Below are 12,830 nucleotides of genomic sequence, written 5' to 3'. Positions count from 1 at the left end.
TCTGGAACCATTAGCTCAATACATCAGACAAAATGAAGATATCAGAGGAATTACTATTAAAGGGACAGAGTATAAATTGGCCTGTTACGTTGATGACATTTTGATCTATCTAGGGCAACCTTTACCTAAATTGATGCAATCCTTTGAACAATATGTTCAATTATCAGGATACAGGATCAACATAGATAAAACACAATTACTTTCATTTAACTATAGCCCACCAAGAGAAATTGAAAGTAGATATCCCTGGGCATGGAAAACAGAGTCTTTCAAATATTTGGGCATCATTATGCCAAAAGATTTGTCAAAATTATCAGAATGCAATTAGCCTATATATAAAAAAATTAAGGAAGATATAACAAGATGGAACCCAATTCCTTTTCTTGGTCTCAGTTCAAGGATTGAATCTATTAAAATGAATATACTGCCCAGACTACTATATCTCTTTCAGACCCTACCAATAGAGATTAACCAATATCAATTCAATGAATGGAACAAGATGTTATCAAGGTATATATGGCAAGGTAAAAGGCCTAGAGTTCATCTCAAAACTTTGCAATTAGCCAAGGAAAAGGGGGGATGGGGCCTACCTTCTCTTAGAGATTATTATTTTGCAGCACAGTTGAGAGCTGTGATATGCTGGTGCAACCCACCATATGACGCTCAATGGAAAAACATTGAGGAGGGGATATTTCCCATCCCCATACAGGGAATTTAGGCTGATAACAACCTGCAAAGGTACATAAATACTATTGATAACCCGTGGGTGAAATGGACTCTTAAAATATGGAAAACTATTATAAAAGAATATAAACTAGAGAGAGGCATTGCAATTCTTAAATGGTGTGCCTATGACTCGGATTTTACGCTGAATAAACGGGATGCTAGATTTAAGGACTGGATAACTAAAGGAATAACAGCTATTTGCAATATAAGGAAAGAAGGAACACTGTTCAGTTTGAAGTGCTCAAAGAGAAACACTTACTAGAAAAACAAGACTTTTATCAATATCTACAAATGCGACAGTATGTTAATAGGAGGGTTAAAAATGTAACCAAGGCAAGGAAGCTATTTAGAAAAGCATATAATTCAGATAACAGTAGTAGGATCATTTCAAGCGTGTATAAGGGTTTGTCAAGTCTTAAAACACATTCGACTTCATACCTTAAAACAAAATGGGAGGAGGAAGGAGGGATAATAATATCTGAGGGAGAATGGACAATAATATGGAGGTATCAATGGAAGTGTACCAGTTCACAGAAATGGAGGGAGTTCGGGTGGAAAAACTTGATAAGATATTTTTTTGCACCCTCTCAGAAATCCCATTATGATAGTAACCTCCCTGTTTGCTGGAGAAATTGTGGAAATCAAAGTGCAAACCATTATAATATTTTCTGCGAATGCCCCGTTATCAAAGACTATTGGAGTGGGATAAATAATGCCTTACAAGACATCTTTAAATGTGAAATACCCTTAGATAGTAAGACCATATATTTTGGGTATGTACCTCAAGAATGGTTGAAAAGAGATAAATATTAATGAATATACTGCTGGTGGCTGGTAAAAAGATCCTTACCAGGAAATGGTTATCACAGGAGAGCCCAACTTTAAATGTATGGATGGAAATTACAATGGACATTTACAAAATGGAGACGATAACAGCATCTGTTAATCATAAGTTGGAACAATTTGATTCATACTGGGAAAAATGGTTCAACTACATGACACCTCATAGGCCTGATTTTATTCTCACAAGACAATGAATATGTTGTTAAAAAAAAAGATCATTCCCTACTATGTACATAGTTTTCTCCTTTTGCCTGGTCTTTCTTTCCTCTCCTTTCTATAGGTGTATATCTCAGATAAACATTATGTGGAGATTTGTGGCAAATATGATTAAATGATATATATGTAGAATATCTGAAATACATCTTATGGAAATGTTTGTTTGATGATGAACTTCAATAAAAAGTATATTACAAAAAAAAAGAAATTACCGGGGTTACCCATAGCCCTCTATTTTTCTAAGCTCCACGCACCTATCCAAATGTCTCTTAAAAGACCCTATTGTATCCACCTCCACCACCGTTGTCGGCAGCCCATTCCACGCACTCTCAACTCTCTGCGTTAAAAAAAAAAAAAAAACTTAACCCTGACATCCCCTCTGTACCTACTCCCACGCACCTTAAACCTGTGTCCTCTTGTGGCAACCATTTCAGCCCTGGTAAAAAGCCTCTGACTATCCACACGATCAATGCCTCTCATCTTGTACACATCTATCAGGTCACCTCTCATCCTCCGTCGCTCCAAGGAGAAAAGGCCGAGTTCACTCAACCTATTCTCATAAGGCATGCTCCCCAATCCAGGCAATATCCTTGTAAATCTCCTCTGCACTCTTTCCATGGTTTCCACGTCCTTCCTGTAGTGAGGTGACCGGAACTGAACACAGTACTCCAAGTGGGGTCTGACTGGGGTCCTATATAGCTGTAACATTACCTCTCGACTCCTAAATTTAATTCTACGATTGATGAAGACCAATACACCGTATGCCTTCTAAACCACAGAGTCAACCTGCGCAGCTGCTTTGAGCATCCTATGCACTCGGACCCCAAGATCCCTCTGATCCTCCATACTGCCAAGGGTTTCACCATTGATACTGTATTCTGCCATCATATTTGACCTACCAAAATGAACCACTTCACTCTGATCTGGCTTGAACTCTATCTGCCACTTCTCAGCCCAGTTTTGCACCCTATCAATGTCCCGCTGCAATTCTGACAGCCCTCTACACTATCCACAACACCCCCAGCCTTTGTGTCACCAGCATTAACCTATCCCTCCACTTCCTCACTCAGGTCATTTCTAAAAATCACGAAGAGTAAGGGTCCCAGAACAGATCCCTGAGGCACACCACCTGTCACCGACCTCCAAGCAGAATATGACCCGTCTACAACCACTCTTTGCCTTCTGTGGGCAAACCAGTTCTGGATCCACAAAGCAATGTCCCCTTGGATCCCATGCCTCCTTACTTTCTCAATAATCCTTGCATGGGGTACCTTATCAAATGGCTTGCTGAAATCTATATACACTACATCTACTGCTCTTCCTTCATCAATGTGTTTAGTCACCTCCGCAAAAAATTCAATCAGGCTCGTAAGGCACAACCTGCCCTTGACAAAGCAATGCTGTGATTCCTAATCATGTTATACCTTGCCAAATGTTCATAAATCCTGCCTCTCAGGATCTTCTCCATTAACTTACCAACCACTGAAGTCAGACTCACTGGCCTATAATTTCCTGGGCTATCTCTACTCCCTTTCTTGAATAAGAGAACAATATCCGCAACCCTCCAATCCTCTGGAACCTCCCCCATCCCCATTGATGATGCAAAGATCATCGCCAGAGGCTCAGCGATCTCCTCCCTCGCCTCCCACAGTAGCCTGGGGTACATCTCATCTGGTCCCGGCGACTTATCCAACTTGATGCTTTCCAAAAGCTCCAGCACATCCTCTTCCTTAATATCTACATGCTCAAGCTTTTCAGTCTGCTGCAAGTCATCACTACAATCACCAAGATCCTTTTCCATAGTGAATACTGAAGTAAAGTATTCATTAAGTACCTCTGCTATTTCCTCCAGTTCCATACACACTTTCCCACTGTCACACTTGATAGGTCCTATTCTTTCACATCTTATCCTCTTGCTCTTCACATACTTGTAGAATGCCTTGGGGTTTTCTTTAATCCTGCTCACCAAGGCCTTCTCATGGCCCCTTCTGGCTCTCCTAATTTCCTTCTTAAGCTCCTTCCTGTTAGCCTTATAATCTTCTAGAACTCTAACATTACCTAGCTCTCTGAACCTTTTGTAAGCTTTTCTTTTCTTCTTGACTAGATTTACCACAGCCTTTGTACACCACGGTTCCTGTACCCTACCATAACTTCCCTGTCTCATTGGAACGTACCTGTGCAGAACTCCACACAAATATCCCCTGAACATTTGCCGCATTTCTTCCACACTTTTCCCTGAGAACATCTGTTTCCAATTTAAGCTTCCACTTTCCTGCCTGATAGCCTCATAATTCCCCTTACTGCAATTAAACACTTCTCTAACTTGTGTGTTCCTATCTCTCTCCAATGCTATTGTAAAGGAGATAGAATTGTGATCACTATCTCCAAAATGCTCTCCCACTGAGAGACCTGACACCTGACCAGGTTCATTTCCCAATACCAAATCAAGTACAGTCTCTCCTCTTGTAAGCTTATCTACATATTGTGTCAAGAAACCTTCCTGAACACAACTAACAATCTCCACCCCATCTAAACCCCTTGCTCTAGGGAGATGCGAATCGATATTTAGGAAATTAAAATCTCCCACCACAACAACTCTTATTATTACAACTTTCCAGGATCTGTTTCCCTATCTGCTCCTCGATATCCCTGTTACTATTGAACAGTCTATAGAAAACACCCAGTAGAGTTATTGACCCTTTCCTGTTCCTAACCTCCACCCACAGAGACTCCATAGACAATCCCTCCATGTCGTCCACCTTTTCTGCGGCCGTGACACTCTCTCTGATCAACAGTGCCACGACGCCACCTCTTTTGCCTCCCTCCCTGTCCTTTCTGAATCATCTAAAACCCAGCACTTGAAGTAACCATTCCTGTCCCTGAGCCATCCAAGTCTCTGTAATGGCCACTACATCATAGCTCCAAGTACTGATCCACGCTCTAAGCTCATCCGCTTTGTTCACAATACTCCTTGCGTTAAAATAGAGATATCTCAAACTGTCAGTCTGAGTATGTCCCTTCTCTATTACCTGCCTATCCTCCCTCACATACTGTCTCCAAGCTTTCTCTGTGATCCAACCTCCTCTTCCCCAGTCTCTTCAGGTCAGTTCCCACGCCCCAACAATTCTAGCTTAAAGTCTCCCCAGTAGCCTTTACAAATCTCCCCGCCAGGATATTGGTCCCCCTCGGATTCAAGTGTAACCAGTCCTTTTTCGACAGGTCACACCTGCCCCAAAAGAGGTCCCAATGATCCAGAAATCTGAATCCCTGCCCCCTGCTCCAATCCCTCAGCCACGCATTTATCCTCCACCTCATTCTATTCCTGTACTCACTGTCACATGGCACAGGCAGTAATCCCGAGATTACTACCTTTGCGGGCCTGCTTCTCAACTTCCTTCCCAACTCCCTGTAGTCTGTTTTCAGAACTTCTTCCCTTTTCCTACCTATGTCATTGGTACTAATATGTACCACGACCTCTGTTTACCTTCCCACTTCAGGATATCGTGGACGTGATCAGAAATATCCCGGACCCTGGCACCTGGGAGACAAACTACCATCCGAGTTTCTTTCCTGCATCCACAGAATCGCCTGTCTGACCCCTAACTATCGAGTCTCCTGTCACTGCTGCCTTCCTCTTCCTTTCTCTACTCTTCTGAGCAACAGGGCCAGACTCTGTGTCAGAGGTGCGGCCACTGTTGCTTCCCCCAGGTAGGCCATTCCCCCAACAGTACTCAAACAGGAGTACTTATTGTGCAGGGGTACTCTCTAGTACCTGACTCTTCCCCTTCCCTTCCCTGACTGTTACCCACTTGTCTGTCTCCCGTGGCCCTGGTGTGACCACCTGCCTATAATTCCTTTCTATCATCTCCTCACTGTCCCTGACCAGACGAAGGTCATCGAGCTGCATTTCCAGTTCCCTAACTCGGTCCCTTAGGAGCTGCAGCTCGACGCACCGGGTGCAGATGTGGCCATCCGGGAGGCTGGGAGACTGCGGGACTTCCCACATCGGACACCAAACACAGAAAACTGGCCTCACACACATACTTCCTTTCCACAATTAACACAGATAAACCTACCTCGCCTTGTCCCATTACTGCCAAAGCCCTATCACTGTGCTACCCTCTCACTCCGCTGCCCGCTGGATATGGCAGTCTTCTTTTTGAACTTATCCCACTCTACTGGCTGACATCACGTGCTCACGCAGTCTTGCCTCACTTTACCCCGAGTAATAAAATGCCTTCGCTCCGGAAATCCTTAGCCCTTCCACTCTCAGCCTTCTTGCTTCGAATCTAAAACCGCTGAAGATTCCTTGCCTTTTTTTTTTTTTAGCTTTTCCCACTCTACTGGCTGATGTCACACGCCTGCGCAGACTTGCAGGAATGTTATGTTGAAGTTGTATAAGATGTTGTTGAGGCCTATTTTGGAATATTGTGTACAGTTTTGGTCACCTACCTACAGGAAAGATGCAAGTAAGTTTGAAAGAGTACAGAGAAAATTTACAAGGATGTTGCCGGGACTGGGGGACCTGAGTTAAAGGGAAAGATTGAATAGGTTAGGACTTTATTCCCTAGATTGTAGAATATTGAAAGGAGGTTTGACAGAGGTTTACAAAATTATGAGAGGTAAAGTAGGGCAAATGCAAGCAGGCTTTTTCCTTCTGAGGTTGGGTAGGACTACAACTGGAGGTCACGAGTTAAGGGTGAAAGGTGAAAAGTTTAAGGGGAACATGAGGGGAAACATCTTCACTCAGCTTGTTGTAAGAGTGTGAAACAAACTGCCAGCACGTGATACATGCAAACTCGATTTCAACATTTAAGTGAAGTTTGGATAGGTACATGGATGCTGGAGGTATGGAGGGCTTTGGTCTGGGTGCAGTTCCATGGGAGTAGGCAGTTTACGTTGTTTCCATATGGACTAGATGGGCAGAAGGGCCTGTTAATTCTCTCTGACTATAAAGTTTCCAGTAGTATCTTTCCACAGAGTCATCAACATGATTGTACTTCTGTATGACTATAAAATTCACAGTAGCGCCTTTCCACAGAGTCAACATGACTGAGTTAATTTAAAAAATACTAACACCAATACAGATATCAGATTTCATTCAAGTTGATGAAGAAGTTTTCGAATATATATTGGATTCTGGTTAAGTGGGACATATCAGGTCCAGTACATTTTGGTCCAATTAACTAGCTGCCTCAATTAGCTGAAGTTTCGTGGAAATAGTTGAAAAGGTATTTTAAAAACAGTTAAACAGTAGTTTAAGTAACAAATTGTGTATTTAAATGAAGCACAGAACAAATGTAACAGTACTTTGTATAATGGTTGAACCACGATGAGCAAAACAGCTCTGAATTGTCTTATTGTTTCTCTCTCGCCAATGATCGGTGACAAAAATCGCTGCTTTTTGAACACAGACACACACAATGGATGCTGTTCAAAAATTGCTCGCACTGAGCACGGTGTATTGCCTTATCGCCACACAACTGCACGTTACTGACGCTACTTAGAAACTGTTCAGCAACAATCTTCTGTCCCAATTAAGCAGCAGAGTGTCCCAAATAAACAAGGGGAATCCCAGCGATTTCCTTGTTTTAGTTTTTGTTCTTTCAGAGTTGTCTCAAATAAGCAGTTGCCCCGATTAACCGATGGCCCAATTAACCAGAATCCACTGTATATGGACGTAAAAACGGTAGGTGAACCTGAATAATCGTTTCTCATCTTCTGCACTGCAGTTGATCCTGAGCTCCTGGCTGAACCTGACTGGCTGCGTAGTGCAGTTGCTGAGTGTTGCGTTCTTCGTACCCAAAGACAGCTGGAAATTTCCACTCCTGTTGCTCGGTCAGACTTTTGGAGCATTTGCACAGCCTCTCGTCCTTTTTGCTCCAACAAAGCTGGCAGCTCTTTGGTTTCCAGAGCAACAGAGAGCTACAGCAAACATGATTTCGTCGATGGGTGAGTAGCTTGCATTAAAATGAATACTGAGTTAAGCCCACCTCCTCTACTGGGGCATAGGCCACTGACAGCAGTTCGCCAGAGTCCTGTGTCATGGGCCAGTCTGTCAAGTTATCTCCAGGTGTAGCCTATTTTCTTGGTGTACCTTTCCTTTCCCTGGGATGATGCCTTTGGAGCTTCTGTTGGTTTTCCCTCTAGTTTTGGGTTTTTATGGGATGGGGCTGCTCGCACCATTGCTAGCTCTCCTCCTCCCGCAGCCAGGTCTGGTGGAGTTGAACACCAATCCAGCTTTCAATAAATAAAAAACACACTGGTGGTTTCCATTCTATATTCCACTGAGGGCAATGATTAGCCAAACAGCTTCCAGTTCCATTAGTGTGTGATAATAGCCCCTTTGATCCTTGGTTTTATTGGGGTGACTGAGAGCAAGGAGGTTGTCAAAGCTTTGAAAACCCAGTGATTATGTCTGAGCATTTTCTAATGGTACCAGGGGAGTAAAAATTACAAACTTGCCTTGCCAGCCAGCTTCTCCAACTTTCTCCTTGCTTTCAGCCTTCGAGTAGAATTTGACCCCTAATGTTGCCGTTTTTATTTAGAGAACAGGTCCTTCTGGCCCTTCAAGCCGAGCCGCCAGCAACCCCTAATTTAACCCCAGCCTCATCACAGGGCAAGTGCTAATGACCCATTAACCTACTAACCTAACCTACTAGCCTTTGGAGTGTGGGGCAAGCTAGACACTGGAAGAAAACCCAGACATTCCAGGGGAGGACGTACAGACTCCTTGCAGAAGACCATAAGACATAGGAGCAGAATTAGGCCATTTTGCCCATCGAGTCTGCTCCGCCATTCAATCATGGCTGATCCTTTTCTCCCCTCCCCAGCTTTCTCCCTGTAACCTTTGATGCCATGTCCAGTCAAGAACCTATCAGTCTCTACCTTAAATTCCACAAATTGAACTCAGAATTGAATGACATCAATTCTGAACTTCAACACCCTGACCTATAATAGGTTGCGCTAACTGTTATACTACTGTGGAGCCCTAATCTTTGCAGTCATGGTTCTGACCAAAGGTTGGCTTTCTCGAATCTTTGGTCAGAACCACAACTGCATAAAGTAAATGGAGTTTCCTGCTGACCTTGAGCAGTTTGAGACTGAGAGCTTGTGATTCCTGAGTGAGTATTATCAATGTCTCGCACTGCTATGTATTCCACAAGAAGAACTGTTTTTAAATGAATAATTTACCTTTTAAGTGGCTTTTCTTTCTCTTTCATGGGAATAAGTCATTGATTTAGTTAGATTAATGCTTGATTTAGTGGATAAAATCTCCAAATATAAACTTCCTGCTAATAATGAAGAATAAATTGACTTGAGGTGGTAACTATCTTGTACAATTATTGGCAATTTGGTTTCTTCCCGACGATCTAGCCAATCCGTTGGGTATTCTGTTTGCCAACATCCTTTCTCCTCTATTGATGAACGAACCATCTTCAATGCCCATGCTGGTAAGGACATTCAGATCGTTACTCCCTTGAACATTTTAATTTGGAGTGCATGCAGTCATGTTCCAGGTGAGAAATTTCCCAATGTCTTCCTTTGCAGCTGGGAGTCTACATAGTACCGGCAGTGATTGCCTGTCTTTTTACAACACTTGGGATTCGTGAGAAGGTGCCACCGACGCCCCCTTCTGCAGGTGCTGCCAACTCTACCTCAGAGCCCTTTCTCACAGGAATAAAGATGGTAAGCAATCTTTAACTCTGATTTTATTTGACTCTCTTACGGCTACTGCAGTCCACCAACATCACTTGTAATACTGTTATGTTAAATGTATTAAACAGTGTGAAAACACACACAACAGTGGAAACCGAAATGAAAAATGAATGCTAGAGGTTTGGTTTTGGATCAATTACCTTCCTCCAGAATCAGGGAAAGTTCTTCTATCTGCTTCTAGACCTGAGACACAAACTGTTCTCTCCTCTAAAGTTCAAGTTTAATTATCATTCAAGCATACATGAATGCCCATGAATACCACCAAATGAAACAGTGTTTCTTCAGAGCCAAGATGCAAAACACAGTAGCAATAGTCATACCCAGCATAAGGCATATATAACACATATAAGAAGGTGGTAAATATGCAGTCTCGCAAACTAAACGTACTACAGTCCGCCCCTGAGTGACATGTTCTGTAGATGGATGTTGTTGTCAAGAACAAGCCCGCAGTAGTGCGCACAAGCACAATCCAGCTTGTCGTCCTCCGTACGAACGCCATCCATCTTGTCTTTCTCCGTACAAACACCATCCATCGTCTTTCTCCGTACAAACACCATCCATCTTGTCTTCCTCCAAACACCATCCATCTTGTCTTCCTCCAAACACTATCCATCTTGTCTTCCTCCAAACACCATCCAGCTTGTCTTCCTCCAAACACCATCCAGCTTGTCTTCCTCCAAACACCATCCAGCTTGTCTTCCTCCGTACAAACACCATCCATCTTGTCTTTCTCCATACAAACACCATCCAGCTTGTCTTCCTCCGTACGAATGCCATCCAGCTTGTCTTCCTCCGTACGAATGCCATCCAGCTTGTCTTCCTCCGTACGAACGCCATCCAGCTTGTCTTCCTCCGTACGAACACCATCCAGCTTGTCTTCCTCTGTACAAACACTGGAAGACAGCTCCGATAGGTGCTACCTGCCCCTGATCCAACATGGATGCCAGGCTGCGCCACCTCCTGGGCGGCTGCAACAGGCGGCCCTACGGCACGATGCCTCGTCTGTGCTACAACTGAGGCCACACGGTTCCTCTGCCATCAGTCTCACCGACAAACCGGTGGAAAAAGTGAGGAAATTAGCAATAGTCCAAAGGCCCTTTAAACCTGATATTCCCTTTAATAAATGGGCTGGTCTAATCAATTCAACTTTATACAATTAATAGAAAAAATGTATGGCATAGGAGAGCAACATTCATAGTCATAGTGGCTACCTTACCCGTCACTCTTCTATACATCTGAACGTTACAGATTTACTGGCACTCAACCAAGTACCTTTCGAGTTGTGAGGGTTTATGAGTCCATGCTGTGAGGCTGTTCAATTCTCAAGGTTGTTTAATGTCATTTTCTCGTAAAGGAGAACAAAATAATTGCTACTCTGGATCCACTACAACACAAAAACACACAGTAAGATAAAGAAGACAATAACTATATAAATGTAAGATAGCTTGTATATGTTCTGTAGATTTATTGTACTGTATGTCCATACACTGGTGCTAGGCACAGAAGTGACTGGATGAATTCCAGGTCCCCGGTCCACTGAGTGAAATGTTTTTTTCACAATCTATAAACCGCAAGACTGTAGAGAATTAAACTTCTATAGATGTGCAGTAGAGAGTGTATTGACTGGCTGCATCACAGCCTGGTATGGAAACACCAATTCCTTTGAATGGAAAATTGTTCAAAAGGTAGTGGATTTGGCTCAGTACATCACGGGTGAAACCCTCCTAACCATTGAGCACACCTACATGAAACGTTAACCACACCATGAAACATGAAACGTTAACCACATCATGAAACATGAAACGTTAACCACACCATGAAGCATGAAACGTTAACCACACCATGAAACATGGAATGTTAACCACGCCATGGAACATGAAGCGTTAACCACACCATGGAACATGAAGCGTTAACCACACCATGGAACATGAAGCGTTAACCACACCATGGAACATGAAGCGTTAACCACACCATGAAACATGAAACGTTAACAACACCATGGAACATGAAACGTTAACCACACCATGAAACATGAAATGTTAACCACGCCATGGAACATGAAATGTTAACCACACCATGGAACATGAAGCGTTAACCACACCATGGAACATGAAGCGTTAACCACACCATGGAACATGAAGCGTTAACCACACCATGGAACATGAAGCGTTAACCACACCATGAAACATGAAGCGTTAACCACACCATGGAACATGAAGCGTTAACCACACCATGGAACATGAAGCGTTAACCGCACCATGGAACATGAAGCGTTAATCACACCATGGAACATGAAGCGTTAACCACACCATGGAACATGAAGCGTTAACAACACCATGGAACATGAAGCGTTAACCACACCATGGAACATGAAGCGTTAACCACACCATGAAACATGAAACGTTAACCACACCATGCCCCCTTCTTGCTGTCATCAGGTTGGAGGTACAAGAGCCTCAGGACCCGCACCACCAGGTTCAAGAACTGTTATTGCTCCTCAAACATCAGGCTCTTGGACAAAGGGGATAACTACACTCACTTGCCCCATCACTGAAATGTTCCCACAACCAGTGATCTCACTTTAAGGGCTCTTTAGCACATTATATCATGTTCTCATTATCGTTATTGTTTATATTTGCATTGCAGTTTGTTGCCTTCTGCACTCTGGTTGATCTTTCATTGATCCTGTTATGGTTATTATTTTCTTATAGATTTGCTGAGTATGCCCACAGGAAAATTAATCTTAGGGTTATATATGGTGACATATCTGTATTTTGATAATAAAACTTACTTTGAACTTTGAACTCTGTCCTCTAGCTGTTGACCTCTTTGAAAGGACGGTTTTCCTTTTACCCAGTCCTGGTCCCTTCTACATCTCAATTAAGTTTACCCAATAAAGGTAAGCCCAGCCTGGTCAGTTTTTCTTGTCTCTATCCTGATCTGGCAACGTCCCTTGTAGGTCACTCCTGGAGCCTCAGTTGCTTGCCGAAGTGTGAGAGTCAGAACCATACACAGTGCTCCATCTGAGGCATGCTTGTGATTGTAGTGTAGACGGCCTACCTGATTTTCTGTCCTAAGCCTGTACAAGCATGTTTGCTGCATTTTTAACTATAATTTGGGAAAGGTTATTGGCCTTAGCTCTATTTCTCTCCCTACAGTTGATACATTCCTCAGTGTTTTGTCATAGTTGTACAACACAGAATCAGACATTTCTCCGCACCTTTCTGCTCATCTATACTCGTCCCATTCGTCTACATTAGGACCACATCCTTAGACAGATACTTAAGTGCCTCTTAAACATACCGACTTTCTTTCTGATTGTACCG

The 12,830-nt window shown here is 43.0% G+C and overlaps 1 protein-coding gene across 3 annotated transcripts in view; it reads left to right on the top strand.

The window, feature by feature from the left end:
- LOC140194867 (solute carrier family 49 member A3-like) overlaps positions 1-12,830 on the top strand; it is a 75,527-nt gene that overhangs the window by 29,782 nt on the left and 32,915 nt on the right. For all 3 annotated transcript variants that reach the window (XM_072252148.1, XM_072252149.1, XM_072252150.1), the window contains exons 3-5: positions 7,518-7,737; positions 9,163-9,239; positions 9,337-9,474. In XM_072252148.1, the coding sequence (XP_072108249.1) occupies positions 7,518-7,737; positions 9,163-9,239; positions 9,337-9,474 (435 nt within the window). The remainder of the gene's footprint in view (positions 1-7,517; positions 7,738-9,162; positions 9,240-9,336; positions 9,475-12,830) is intronic.

Source organism: Mobula birostris, chromosome 3 (assembly GCF_030028105.1).
Source record: "Mobula birostris isolate sMobBir1 chromosome 3, sMobBir1.hap1, whole genome shotgun sequence".
Taxonomy (NCBI): domain Eukaryota; kingdom Metazoa; phylum Chordata; class Chondrichthyes; order Myliobatiformes; family Myliobatidae; genus Mobula; species Mobula birostris.
The sequence above is the reverse complement of the archived record's forward strand: the minus strand, read 5'-3'. Positions and strand labels throughout refer to the sequence as shown.